Source organism: Branchiostoma belcheri, unplaced genomic scaffold, assembly GCF_001625305.1.
Source record: "Branchiostoma belcheri isolate BF01 breed outbred unplaced genomic scaffold, Haploidv18h27 scaffold6, whole genome shotgun sequence".
Lineage (NCBI taxonomy): Eukaryota > Metazoa > Chordata > Leptocardii > Amphioxiformes > Branchiostomatidae > Branchiostoma > Branchiostoma belcheri.
Genome location: NW_017804242.1, coordinates 3,922,242 through 3,936,764, shown reverse-complemented (window position 1 = coordinate 3,936,764; position 14,523 = coordinate 3,922,242). Strand labels below are relative to the sequence as shown.

At 43.1% G+C, this 14,523-nt stretch overlaps 1 protein-coding gene across 3 annotated transcripts in view; it reads right to left on the bottom strand.

Moving 5' to 3' along the window:
* Window positions 1-21: 21 nt before the first annotated feature.
* The window catches only part of LOC109482448 (roquin-1-like), an 18,592-nt gene continuing 4,090 nt past the window's right edge, over window positions 22-14,523 (bottom strand). The window contains exons 4-18 of one of the 3 annotated variants that reach the window (XM_019785152.1): window positions 13,340-13,563; window positions 12,722-12,874; window positions 11,947-12,201; window positions 11,307-11,419; window positions 10,770-10,943; window positions 10,047-10,219; window positions 7,144-7,218; window positions 6,329-6,696; window positions 5,334-6,148; window positions 5,173-5,196; window positions 4,000-4,138; window positions 3,601-3,765; window positions 3,259-3,402; window positions 2,631-2,813; window positions 22-2,118 (exon numbers count right to left, since the gene is read on the bottom strand). In XM_019785152.1, the coding sequence (XP_019640711.1) occupies window positions 1,897-2,118; window positions 2,631-2,813; window positions 3,259-3,402; window positions 3,601-3,765; window positions 4,000-4,138; window positions 5,173-5,196; window positions 5,334-6,148; window positions 6,329-6,696; window positions 7,144-7,218; window positions 10,047-10,219; window positions 10,770-10,943; window positions 11,307-11,419; window positions 11,947-12,201; window positions 12,722-12,874; window positions 13,340-13,563 (3,227 nt within the window). In that variant the 3' untranslated portion in view covers window positions 22-1,896. The remainder of the gene's footprint in view (window positions 2,119-2,630; window positions 2,814-3,258; window positions 3,403-3,600; window positions 3,766-3,999; window positions 4,139-5,172; window positions 5,197-5,333; window positions 6,149-6,328; window positions 6,697-7,143; window positions 7,219-10,046; window positions 10,220-10,769; window positions 10,944-11,306; window positions 11,420-11,946; window positions 12,202-12,721; window positions 12,875-13,339; window positions 13,564-14,523) is intronic. The other 2 variants (XM_019785153.1, XM_019785154.1) reach the window with 2 other exon arrangements.

The window sequence follows — 14,523 nt, the reverse complement described above, 5'->3', positions numbered from 1 at the left end:
TCAGATTCAATTTTTGTACATAGTCAGATTCAATTTTTTCTCCCAGACTCCTGTTTTTAGGTTGTCCTAAAACTTGAAAATGTCGGTGTGGCCTTCTTTGTCTTCTAGTGGTCATCACATGAATGATAAAGACACGAAACTGTAGCTACTAGAAAAAAAGCACATCTTTTCAGGCCCATGTAAGCATCCCTGACACAAACGCAGTATAATTGTGAATACTTCCCAAAAGAAAGCCAAAGATTGGTGCCGATATAAAGAGGGCACTTATATAAGCGGTAACTTTTTAAAAGCTCTTATTTCTTATACAGTTTGATTAGTTTGATCAGTAGTAATGGCATGTTTATACATGAGGTATCAAGGCAGCTAGCTATGGAGCATGCATTGTCAATTCAACCGATAAGTTTCTGCCATTTTCTTTTCCTGTTAATATGAAGCTATCTAAAGCATTTTTAAACACAATTTGTACCCATTTTTGATGACATAACTGCACTGCAAAACAACACACATATCAATAACAGTCAAACAAGTAATGAGCCAATAATTTTCCAAGAAATATCTTAAAATACTTGCTAGAAAAATGGCTACACTTTCTTGTTACTAATGTTAGATCATTATGCCACATCATGTCTACATCAAATTTTTCAATACAAGAACATACGAAAATGGTACTTTCTTATTATCTTTCAAAAATGGGCAAAAATTCTGCTTGGTCTAGCTTTCAAGTTTTGAAGGGAAGCAAGGGACAATGTAAAACATGGCAGACAAAGCATCCAATACACCATACAATTTTGTACATTCCCTATACCACAGCACTGAAAATTAACCTCATTTCAAGATTACATTAGTTCAAGACAAAAATGTGAACAAGTTTACAAAGAGAATAAGGCAGATTTTAACTACTTGACAGCATGAATATTAACTTTAAGCAGGATCACCATGCTACATGTATACACAGTTACTCAAGCAACTGGTTAGAATTAGAAATCTAGTTGCTTGAGTAACTGTTTTGTCAATACCTGGATGTCTAACCTTCATTGACAGATCACCATGCTACTTTCGTAAGCTTGCATTATCATTAGAAACAAATTCAAGATACATTTTCACACCTTCAATGGTTATACATGCACGTGCAAGGCTCTTCCTTTGGAAACATAACGCACAGCAGATTTTCAAGTCAGAAGCATCTTACTTCCTACATTCAATGACTGTTTAACAGCTTTAGAAAATGTTCCATTTTTCTTTTTAAGAATATCCAGGCAAGGCTATAGTATAGTGCCATCAAGAAGGAAGCAGGCTTTCTTACAACTTCTACAAGTTTTGGCATAGGTAGTTAAGAAGTTCTGGTTTATGAAAAATATGCTTACATCCACTTAACCAAAGCAAACATTCCTTACAATGGTCTGTCTTGAATGTAAGTGCTTGATATGTACATGTGCAGTCTTAACCTAATATCACACTATACCTTTTTTTACAACCACTGTCCGAGCACACAGCAAGGATTTAAGATAAACAGCTAAAAATTCCTTTCACATAACCATGGATTTTTTACCTGACACTTTGGTACATAAATAACACCTGGTATTGGTTTACCGGAAGAACGTACTGTGCCTGTGCGAAACCTGGATTTTTCATGTTTTTTGTTCTATGTTGCATTAAAATTCTGCCCTTTGCAGATATCTTTTTTGACACAACATTTGAGAACTATTGAGGGGATGTCATCCTTAAAATATGCAAATATGACCTTAAATGAGACATTCTGCCTAAATTATGGGTTACGTGCAGGCGCAGTACGTTCTGACAATGTCCTTATATCAGACAGTAAAGAATCTCTGTGGCTGTGTGAGGAAAAGAGCCTGACCCACTACTCCAGGACTGCATAACCTTACAGTAACTACTCTAGTGCACCCCTACACCACTGTCCTCCACCACATTGGTTGGTAGCGTGCAGGGCTTGGCTCGGCCCACGGAGGTAGTCACTAGGGTGTCCTGGCCGGTGGAGATCCTGGGCGCCAGTTGCAGGTCGCGTACGGCCCCGTGTACGACGTTTGCCCGCACCCTTCTGTCCGCCACCGCGCTGGCGTACGAGGTTCTCTCACCTGCCTGGTGCTGGTAACCAACCTGTAAGAAGGTGGTCCTCTTCATCTTATCGTAAAATTGTATCAGCTACGCTTTTATGTCTAAGAAAACAATGAAATTCTTCGAGGTGGGTGCAACCTCATGTTTTTAATCAGCAATTTTAGTTGTTTTTTTCTCATGTTCCAGGTCCTCTGAATCTGTCATATCAAGTACACTTTAACATTTGAGTCAGGGCTCTAGATAGCTCCAAATTTTTTCTGTCAGTCCGGGTTCATGATTTTATCTGGGGGGACCACCAAAGGCGCTAGGGGGTCAGAAATGTTGGATTTTCAAGCCTTCAAAAACTCTGCATTTCCTGCATTTTGAAAGGCAAATTTGTGGGGTTGAAAGTGGTTGCCAGTGATCCTTTGGACGTCTTTATCTTTTTACCCAAGATTTTTGTTGATTTTGTCTGTCAAGGTTGACAGAATATTACTTTTTTATTTATCAGCAGTTTTTCTCATTTGTCGTGTTATAATTTTGAATGTTAGATTTTATACACCCCCCCTACCCACCTCGCTGTACACCAGTTGCTCGGCCAGACGGCGGTCTCGTTCTTCCTGGTCCATCCGCTCCCGTTCTTGCGCCAGGCGCTGCTTGCGCTCAGCGTCGCGCCGGACCTGGTACTCAATCTCCGACAGCTCCTCCGCCTTCTGGGCCTCCAGAGCCACGCGGTAGTCATTCGCCTCCTGTGAGGTCTGAGAGGAACTGCAGGTCAATCTAATATCTAAAAAGACGTGACAACATAACTGGGCTTTCTTCAGCTTGAAATTTCTTTCCATCCTCTCAATTTAAGAGTGAAGCTCCTTGTCAAAGGATGGATGTTGGAGGTTTAGGGTTGAGCTGTATACCTGAACATTACGACATATAGGTATAGGCACACAAGTTGAGGTCCAGACCTGTACCTGTACATGAACAGTTAAAGAAATTAACATGTTCTGAACTTCTTCAATAAGAACAGAAACATGAAACTTGACAGTTAAATGTAGGTTTTTGTTTGTGGAGAAGTCAGAGACAAAACATGGGCCAAACTAAGATATTTTAAGTTTTCATGTTTTAGTTTTTATGCAATGGACCTTATGCAGAAGTGGTTTGACTGTAGTTGAATTAAGAAGAGGGAAAAATGGCGTAAGTTGGACTGACCAGGTCAACTTTGGCGACGTGTCTGCTCCTTTCTGTGGCCTCAGGGCCTGGCTTGGGCCGGTGACCGTTCTCAAACTCCTGCAACTGGCGAGCAATCTCAAAGTCGCTGGCAGTGTCGTCCTGGCTCCTGGGCTTGGTCTTCCACTGAGGGGAGAAAAGGAAAAGAAAGGTTAAGAAAACATAGAAAGCTGAACTTTTGATCCAGAACATGTAAAAAAACTACAATTAGTACTACAAAGCTACAAGTATTTTGCTGCTGTAGTTTTATACTGTAATTTAGCAGGAATGCTTTTGAATTTGAATGGTAGAATTCAAAATCCTTCTGTCTCTGTCAGTTCCTACCCTCTGATTCTGAAGCTCTCTCTCCTTCTCCCGAATGCCCAGTTCGATCCGCTGCAGCTCGTACGCCAGACGCTGGTCGTCGTCAAGCTGTCTGTCCGACACGCTGCTCTTCACCCACGCCAGCGCGTCCTGCTCACGTTTCAGCAACATGGCGTTCTTAGCCTCCTGTAACAGACATGTCAAACAGGTTAAACAAGTTGTCAGCTGTCAAGGAGGTCATGTAATGAAAAACACGTGTGAAAACTGATGTAGATGTGATTAATTACTTTTTCCCTCTGGAACAGATTGAAGAAACCATATTTGACCTGACCTAAGTGCCATGCAGAAGCACAGACACACATACGGACATACACAGACATACCAAAAACAATACCTCCATTTTTAACGGAGGTAACTGACCTGGATCTGCTGCTGTTGGTGGTGGGAGTTGATCTGGTTGTTGATCTGTCGAAGCTCCAGCTTCAACTGCTCCCGCTCCACCGTGGACGTCCCCGAGGCACGCGACGTCGACACCGGCACGCTCGGCAGATTATTGATTCTAAAGGGGAAAAAATACATGTCATTTTCCAAAAAAGTCATTTCTGCACTTGTTAAATATGCTTCTAGAAGTACATGACAAGCTCAAGATCAGAATATTTTCCTTACTGGTAGAAGCATTGCCAGATACACCAGCTTGGCACGTTATCAAACCATAACTGCAATATTTCACTATAACATACTAGTAGTGACTAGTACAAAGAAAAATAATCACCAATACATCAATCCTGACCAAATCTGCTTTGTACTTAGTCTAGTAATCATCTACGAATATGAACACAAGTTATCTTACAGGTACATGTAACTGTGCCTTATCAAAATTTGAAAGTCGAAGCTGTTGCGAAATGTTGACTGGAAAGATCAATTACTGTTAAACGATTTTTACCCTGATCTAATAACTGAATAGATAAAACTTAAGTACAGTATTGTGTCTGCTATATCTTGTCCCTAATTTGGACTGAACAGGGTTGCCTTCTCCCAATAAAACCAGTTTTCCCTTTAACCAGGTAAGGATGGTGACCAGGCAAGCTTGCAATTCAGTTATCTTCAAAAGTTGGAATTGATTCCACTCGGGTATTGTACATGGTCAACTATTGGGTAAAATACATAAAAGTCACAAAACAAGCTACAGCGTTGTGTTGATTGCTGTAACAACACTGATTAAAGTCAGCTGCCGGGAAATGTGGCAACAAGATACAACATGACAGTCACTTCACATCAGAGCAAGTATGGAAAATAACGCCAATCAAAACTTAAACTAATTAGCAAATGTAACTGTGTGCTTAAACTTTATCCGTGGGTTCAGCATTTCGATTTAAATGCATACGAGAACAAAGAAAACAAAACAGGGACTTTTTTAGTTTGTCAGTAACCTACACAGGGGTTCTCACTACCAGTAAGAACGTGTCTGATGTTTTGTGGAGGTTCAGAACCTGTCCACTGCCTCCAGAGGACCTGGGACTGCCATGGCAAGAGTTTTACCTGGACTACCATCCCTTCCTGGGCCCATGCAAGAGGGAGGGAGAGTGAACTAACCTAGTGTTTTGGGACGGATCCTCTCTGAAACATACACAAGGCCGAGACAGGTCAAAAGATTGATTCACAGCAAGTGTTGAAATCAAAAGGCAAACCAGGACTGGTGACGAAACAAACCGGCAAAGAAGTCAAAATGCTTGGCATGACGACCCGAGCCTTACCTGTCGGTGATGTTCCACACTCCACGGTACATTTCCACCGCCGGCTTCTTGTTGTACCTGCCGTCTTGTTCTTCTGGGTCTGTGGGGCTGTGGACTCGCTCGTGTGTGGACTGTATCATGTTCTCCGTTGACTTGACGGACACGGTGCTGGTGTTCCCCGCGATGGCGTTGGATTGGTACGGTCCAGTGTTCCGTATCATGGCCCTGGCCGTGCGGGAGATGGGCCCGTATTTAGACACGATCGGCGTGCTGGAGAACGGGATCAGGTCGTCCTCCAGCTCCTTGGCGCGCTCGAGCGTGCGACGCTGCACCTCCTGACGGATGAGGTACCCCGGCTGGTCCTTCCCACGCAGGTAGTTGAGGTCCTCCCGTACCAGGACCTGGGCGAGTGCCTCGTCCGAGAGGCGGCGGATTTCCGTCACCAGCGAGCTCTCCGTCAGGTAGTTCCTGCTGTGCGAGGACTGCGAGCTGGAGACGACCACCGTAGACGAGGACGAGGGCGTGGCGGTGTGCGGCATGACGTCTTTAGTCTGGATCAGGACGCCGCTCGACCACGGGCTGTACTCCTTGGTCTGGCCCGCGCCGTCCGCCTGAACCTCGCCCTCCTTCTCCGTCCCGTTGGCGTAGTCGGGCTTCCGCGGGAAGAAGGGCGTGGCTTTGGAGTTGAGAGTGGAGGGGGGTGTGTGGGCAGGGGAGCTGTAAGGGGAGGGGGAGGGGGAGCGAGCCACAGGCATGCAGTGGGCCGGGTGGTTCAGCTGGGCCAGGAGCTCCTCACGTCTGCGCTGGAGATCTTCCAGACTCTGGTTCTGTAGATTCTGTTAGTAGATAAATGGGTGAGGAAACAGAACTAAGAGGCAACACAAACAAAATAGACTAGTTATGTCTATAAATGTCAGCAAAACCTTCAGAACTTGAACTTGAAATTCTATTGCTAACTTGTAATGAGACTGGGACGCAACAAAGGTTTTAAGATATCTAACACACTTGAGCCTTACCGTTGGCTGCTGCATGCTGCCCTGGTATGGCCCTGGATAGGGGTGGACCATGCCATCATACCCCGCATACCCTCCTCTGGTGGGGACTCTCACGTCCTCCCGAACAGGGTAGCGAGGCCACACTCCCCTATCCATGGGAGGGGGGTACTGCTGAGGGGGGTACTGGCTGGGCGGCGGTGGCGGGGGGTACACTCCCGTCCCGTAGCTGTCCTGTACGTACGTACGGTAGGGCATCGGTGGCGGCGGGACCGGTTCTTGCGGACGATACGACGTCGGTGGAGGGTATTGCGCCGAGTATGGCGGGGTCATCGGAGGTGGTGGCTGCTGTGTTATGTACTGTGGATGGTGTTGCGGTGGGTAATATCCACCTGGAATAGACAAAAGCGAGAAAACGCGCCACAGTTACTCTCTCGTTTGTCTACGCGCACGCCATTCCATTTGCTTCCTGAGACTTTGGGCGAGATCATCTGATCCAAAGAGAACTCTCGGTCTCATTTCACTTCAAACACATTCCCTAAGGAAAGAAGTGTCACATGTCACGTCACAACCATACTTACCAAAATAATACGGCTAAAATATACTACCCTCTCATCACTCAACATTCACACAGCTGGAAAAAGGAGGAATTTTTAATAGTACCATACCAAAGAAAAAACCACAGTGGTGTTACGCATTGAGATTAACAGAAAACCGGTGGTACCTACCTGCCCACCTAGCAAAGCTTACGTCTCACATGCTCTCGGGTGCTACCTTAAAATTGATTGGTACAAGTGAAGGTATTGGTACGAGTAGGTAAGCAGCGCACTGGAACTTACTGACAACCCCAGGATAACCTGTCTCCACGGGCACCATCTGCACTTGCACAGTTTCCACCATGTATGTTGGACCTTCTGCAAAACAACCCCACAATGAACATGCTGGAACCACTTACATACACACACTGTACTTCCCCTGTCTGTCCTCAGCTTTCAGTTCTGTATATATAGAGTCAAACTTGCCCAAGATACCAACTCTATAAGCTTTTTCTTTGTCCAGATTTTTTCCACAGACGTAAGCATTAAGGGACTTGTCCAACACAATCGCAACTGCACATGGCCCAAACTCTGCTTATGACAACCGCACCATTTTCAATGTGTGGCGGAAATTTTTTTTGATGATAAGCAGCGAGAATTGACCAGTTTGCCACAATCAAACTTTGGATCAATTGGGATCAATTGATCAATTGGGCAGCCTACTGTAAAATGAGTGGAAATTTTGCAGCGGTTTTCTTTTTCTCTGTCTTGTCTTTTTGTAGCCACTTTTGTCTTTTTGTCTTTTTCTTGTGCTTTTTGTAGCCACTTGCCTGAGAAGACCACTTTTCCTCAGTCCCCTTGGTGGTCGTCTTAGACAAGTTTGACTGTATATACATGTACACTGTACTTCTCTTCTGCCTGCCTTGATAAACTGGTTCATCTTAACCCTAACACTGCCAATATCATCTAATATACAATGCTTTTGGACCAAATAGTCTTGAAAACGCAGTCAAATGAAATACGATGTTTCAAAATGCACAAAGCCAGCCTACATATAATCATAATGTACAACATGTCCTGAATTCCATAGTAGTGTAATACATCTGATTGTGTCCCTCAAAATTTGAAGAAACACGTACATTTTTCTTTCAGTGGAAACTTTCCAAATAGGAAACTCTTCAATTAGGAATTACTTTCTCTATTGTATGCTACAGTGTATCATCTGCAAGACTAATGAACAATTTGGATTCTGACTCTGAGATAAGGCAACACATACAGGGTTTTCATCAAGCCAAATTTACTGACCTAATAAACTTCATTTGGTAGCATTCAATTATTTTCGTAAGCATATCATTCCTTTGCAAATTCTTATTTCAGTGGTTCCAAAAATGATAATTCTCATATCTTGAAGTAGTAACATATCTACTGCAGATTCCATTAAATCAAGCCAAAAAATTGGTTCCATCTTCAGACTTCAGAGGTAAAGACTTGTCATCACAACATCCATACAAACATGCTTGAGGATACTTCCATTCTTATGTTTTCAACCAAACCTGTGCAGGGCTGGAAATACTATTTACATATGCAGGTTAGTGCAGGTAAAATTGGAGCTGTGCAGATATTTCTGATGTCTACCTGCACCTAACCTGCACTGGTCCATGTACTGGGTTTATGTGTCATGTACATGTAGGAGTATGCAGATTCTTATTTGCTGCATTGAATGTTACTACCTATTTAGTATAAAAGAAATAATGACAATGTTTTCTGTTTGACGTATGATCCATACCTCCTAAACGCTGAGTGGTACAGGTAAAAATTGTCTGGTGCAGGTAATTTTCAATGTTACCTGAACCAGTGCAGGTATGTAGAAATTAGCATTTCAAGCCCTGCTATGGTTAGATAGAAAACACAAGTCCCCAACCTCACAACAAAGTCATTCACCCAGCGATAGTGGCCATCACCTGGAACTCACAATCAGTCTCTCTTTCTCTTTCCCTCTCTCTATCTCTCAGACACATAAGGGGTTGAAATTACCATTGTAGAAACTGCAAAGTTTCATCTTAACAAAACAACTGTCTTACTTTAGAGCTTTACAATAAATTTTTCATCCATGCATGTCCTGGATGTAGCCATATTTCTTGTCGTCATGACAATTTAGAAGCAAAAAAAATGTGATGCACCAATTTTGCCATGAAAGTCAAACATGTTGACGCATCCAGCGATTCCCTGAGATTTAATTTGCTTTCGAGACTTTAGAGTAGATGGTTGATCAATTTCTCATGATAACTTGGATAATGGTGTGTTGCATCGCCATCCCACATTTTGAAACATGGCACAGTGTAATGTATGCTTTCTTGGCGTACTATTGGCACCAAGGAAAACATTAATATGTTAGGGGAATCGCTTGTCTTATCTTGCATATAGCCATGTTGCTTGCATTTCAAGTTGAAACAAAACATTTCATAAGGACATCCAGGACATGTAGAATACAGAAAGGTAATTTTAACCCCTGCATGCTTCAAACCAACACCCATTTTGCACACCTTCATATGTAAACACTGACTCATATCAACATTCTCACAGGTTCACGCTGATCAAACCAGGTAGCGAAAACAAGGAAACAGGCAGCACACCTTCAGTCATAATCACACACGCCCCCGGCGTAAGTTACCAGCCAATCACGTCCAACCTTGACCGTTAGAGGTTGGTAACTTACGCGGGAATACTAGACGTTGGTAACACCCCCAAGAAGAGCAGACTGCAGGCTGGTTTTAACCTGCAGCCTGCTTAGGTAGCTGTTTGGCACCAGATTTATATCAGTAATGGAGTTACACAGCAGGAAGAAGGTTAAAAACAATGTTTTTCTTCTGCAAAGGTAAACATAACATGCTGCAAGCCTAGTGATAGGACGTTAAGATATTTTTTCTACATTAGCATTTGATCGTCGAGCCATGTCATGTCAAGTAGCATGTTCACTTTTAAAAAACGTTCCTAGTGCAACATTTAATGCAAAGGTCATGGGTTCAATTTTTCCCACTATTCAAGAGTCATCCAATTAAAATTTGCAAATCTAATTGCTAAAAATGTGAACATGGAGTCATGCAAATTTTCCGTATTTTCAAATTTAATTCCAATATTCTTTTTTTTTATATATAAAATACAAAGGAGTTGCAAAGCCAAAGGAAAGAAATGAGAGCAATACTTACGTTCAGGAGGTGGCATGTCTGCGGGTAGAGGCTGTCTCATGGTGCCCCCTGGTGGCTGGTGAGGGTACTGCTCCATGGAGGAGACCCTGGGAGGGTAGGCAGGCTGTCTGCTGTAGGAAGACGGTGGGGACTGAGATGACGGCATGTCTGTAGACTCCCTCGGGACAAGCCCACTGGTAAGGAGCAGGGAATACAAACTGTTAGACAAGGTTCTACATGCTAATTTTGCACAAAGTGCTTCAGGACTCAAAATTCATTTTTGGGAATAGGTGCACTGGTGCACCCAACTTAAAAAATTGGGTGCACAAAAAATTTTTGGGTGCACAATATAAGATAAAATAAGTAGAATGTCAGCAAAAACTAATTATGCTTCATTTCTAAAGAAAAGTACTAAAACAATGATTTTCTTATTTTTCTGACACTTAGATGTTAAGGACATGCTGTATACTAATATACATTTGATATCTTTACATACGTAAACCTATGGAAATATTTGGGTGCACTGGTGCACCCACAGATAAAAATTGGTTGCACAGCTCCAAATTTGGGTGCACTAAGATGCACATACACCCAGTATTTCAAGCCCTGTGCTTACTAACAATCTAATCACTACAAACCGATACTGTACCTATATAAAGTTACACTAATTATATGCTTATTTGTGGCACACAGCCCTACTTTTGTGTATCTGACAGAAAGAGGTCTCACACCACTGTGACTTACTTGGAACTGTGGTCTGAGACAGTTGACCTTGAGACCAGGCCTGGGGGTGGTGGTGAAGGGGGAGAGGCTGTCCCCTTGGCGACAAGGGGGCTACCTTTCTTCACTTCCCCCTTATAGACAGGGACATCCTTCGTGTTCCCTTTCTCCACAGCTTTTCTATTCCTTGCACGGTACCTAAGCAGAACAGAATGCAAAAAAAATGTTTTGCAATGAACACTTTTCAACACGTAACTATATACCACACTTTCCAAAAGCTTACTGATAATTGAAGATAAAGTTAAAAAAGCTTAATCCTTCCCGCATGAGAAGGTACATAGGGCAGCACCCATCTATGGTTCAACAGCTCTTGGGCCACACAGTTGTGCAATCACTACAGCAGGGTGTCAGGGGGCTGTGTTTAAGTACCATAACTTTTCCCAAAAGTTGTTCAGCAGAGAAAGCAGTATGTACCATTTTTAAAGTTTGTGGTATGACTTGGCTGGGAATCAAACTCACGACCTACCGCAAGCAAGACAAACACTCATGTTGATCCCCTACCTGTACATTTCCTCATCAGAGTGTGCAAACGTACAGTTGACGCCACGGGGGCAGCCTGTCCCATTTCTGTTCAGGTCCCGACACATGCTGGTCTTGTATTTCCCACTCGTGACCTACAGAAAATGGTATAGAGAAATTCAACACACTGTCATCATATTCTAGTCCACACAGTTATCACAAATAATTCAAACCTTGTCTTAGCAGGCTACATATGTACATGAAGTGTGTGATGTTCCCTTTTGTACATCTTGTACAATATGTCATGGTTAGTATATTTATATATATATATTTATATTATATAATTATCTATGTATAATATTTAAGAACATGAACTTCGACATTGGTGTCTTTGTCTTGTACAGTTATTCTGCTGATTTTTTTTATAAGAAGACCAGATTCTACAGGTCCCCAGGCAGGCTTAACTAGAATAGCATAAAACATTGTAACTGTTTATAATTGCCCTGTAACGTTGAAGTTTAACTATAGTCATAATAAATTCATAAATATATATCCTTACACAAACAGATTTACTTTTGTATTACATGTTTTGTAATTAGCTGAATTTGATGCCTAGTGCTTCATTGTGTATTGCTGTTGCAACTTGACTAAAGTCAAAGACAAACAGTAAGTAGTTGCTGACCTGTGCAGATTCTCCCTTCCTGTTGCCACAGTAGTTCTGGATGAAGTCCACCACTCCCTGCACCACCAGTTTGACGGCCTGCATGCCCTTCCTGGTGTCGTCCCACAGCGGAGTCTCCCCGTCAGGGCTGGGGTCGATCTTGGCCAGCTCGTCGAAGTACGGGCGCAGGCGGGACAGGCTGGCGGGGTCGCCAGACCGCTGCAGGGCGATGACCAGCTCGTTCACGCTCTGGGAGAACGAAGCCGGCGTCTGCAACTGTGGAGAGTCAAGATGGCGGCGTAAATGGTAGTAGTACATGTAGTATGATGGGATTTATGCTCCGTCTGGATTACAGTGCCATATTTTGAATCCTTTTATTGCTAGAATCTAACGTGCATCATCGATGCATGCTACGCAAAGTTTATAATTCATCTTCCTTCTACATGTTCGCAAGAATTTAGGAAACTCGACATGACATACGAACTTGATGTGACATACCAATTTTTGCACTGTACACATAAGGGAAATGTGTGTGCTAGAGTTCCATGACTGCATACCTTTGCAACTATACATAGGCAAATTATGACCTTAATTTTCATAATTTGTATACAACGATGTTCAAAAGCTCTTAGCTTATACTTTATTTTTTTATCAATCTTGGGAGCATATTGGTAGTCCATGCATTCAGAAAGGGCTGATTTCCACGGGAGCCCATGGCACATAAACAGAAATACAAACTTTTAGTCAGTTTGATCAGAATCAGAGTGTTTCTGCACTCAGAAAGAAGAGTGGTTACCTTGTCTATGATGGACTGCATGTGTGACTTGTGTGCCGTGTCTCCGTACAGTAGAGAGGACCACTGCTCAGGAGATATCCTCAGTCCTGCCTCCATGGCGATCTGTACAATCTGAGCATCGTGTTCTCTTCTCAGGCCGTCATATGTACGGAACTAGGGAGAGAGAATAAATGTCTTATTGCTTTTATCAGAAGGACTATGGAATCAGTCGGCCTTATTGTGGGTGACTGGGGATTTAGCGGAATAACTCTTGATGGCATGATTTGACATCCATGATTTTTGGTAGGCAGATTACCGTTGTTGAGGCCGAAGTCAAGTGCAAGTATGGGCTTCGTGGGGGTTCAGTACGTCACTGACGAAGGCATGAGATCTCCGACCTCTAGTCTTTGATGTAGTTTTCAATTTTATTTGGCTGATTTGTTATGATTTGTACAGCAGTGCATTTTGTACTTCTTTGGTTTCTCTTTATTGTTATTTTTGTCTGAGCTAGTATCAGATGTAGATACTTAGCACATGTACTAAACAGGGGTTGAAATAAGTAATTTCCATACTCTGCTATATGTGAATCGTGATACTAAACCTGAACTGAAGAAGATGTGAAAAGTCTAAGTTTAATACCTCTTCCTTGAGTTCCATGAGTGAAGAGTCTCCGTCTCTCTTGTACACCTTGAAGCAGGAGGCCCTGTACAGGAGTTGGACCACGTGGCCGATGCTTGTCTTGGAGGCTTGGGAGAACTGTTTCTCCAGTCTCTGGACAACAAACATCACCAGCACCTTCCTGGACAAGGCTGAGCCATCCTCCAGAGCCAACAAGATCAGCTTCAACGTTTCCTCCTGCATGGCTACAGAAGAGAGACATAGCAGTTAGTAATTTTGTTCACCTTCACAAAAGCAATGCATATTGTTTTTGGTAGGATAGACCTCCCGAGGCTGGTCATCATAATTTGTGTTGGAATAAATTATGTAGCAAGCTGGCAGGACAAGCTGGAGGGTTCTTCTACAAGATTTATGCAATTTACAGAGTTTGCAAGGCTAGGACTTCAAAAAATCTGCAATAGACATAATCACAGATGAGCTGAATTCAACCAATCTGATCTTAATTCAAGATGATTTAACACAAAGTTGATACCTAATGTACATGTATGATTTCCTGAAATGAAGTAATAAAATTTTCACCATGGAGTAGACACATACAAAACTGGATGTGGAAATAGAGGACCACTTCAACTTTTATACCACTTTTACCAGCAGATGGTTGCAATATCTTGGACAAGGAATAAATAATGGCTGACTAAAAATATCTAAAGTCGCCAGATCATGGGAAAAGAAGAAGAGGAAGACCTGAAACCATGTGGAAGAGAACAGTGTTTATTTTTACGGCTTTGTTTGAACTGGTGTCCATGGCAACCCGCTCAGACAATGACGCAGGATGGGTCCAGAAGTCACGGCCTTGTGTCTCCCAAAGAGACAAAGACTCGAAAGAGGAAGTAAGTAAACAAGAAAGACACATACCTGGGCCGAGGAACTGGCAGCCCCTGGCCCTGACGGCCGCCCACAGGTTCTGAGACAGCTGCTGCGGGTTCTGGTGCTGCAGAATCAGCTCCGTCACCGTCCGCTCCCCCAGAGATCGCGCCGCTCTCATCGCACGGGCGCGGCCCTCGTCCTCCACCAGCTGACAGTTCACCAGCGTGACCAGCTTACGCTGCATGGGGCGGCTCAGGGGGCTGTTGTTGCCTGCTCCTCCTGAAAAATATCCAGAAAAGTTTAGTTTAAGGAATGATTTCCATATTTAATGAAGACAT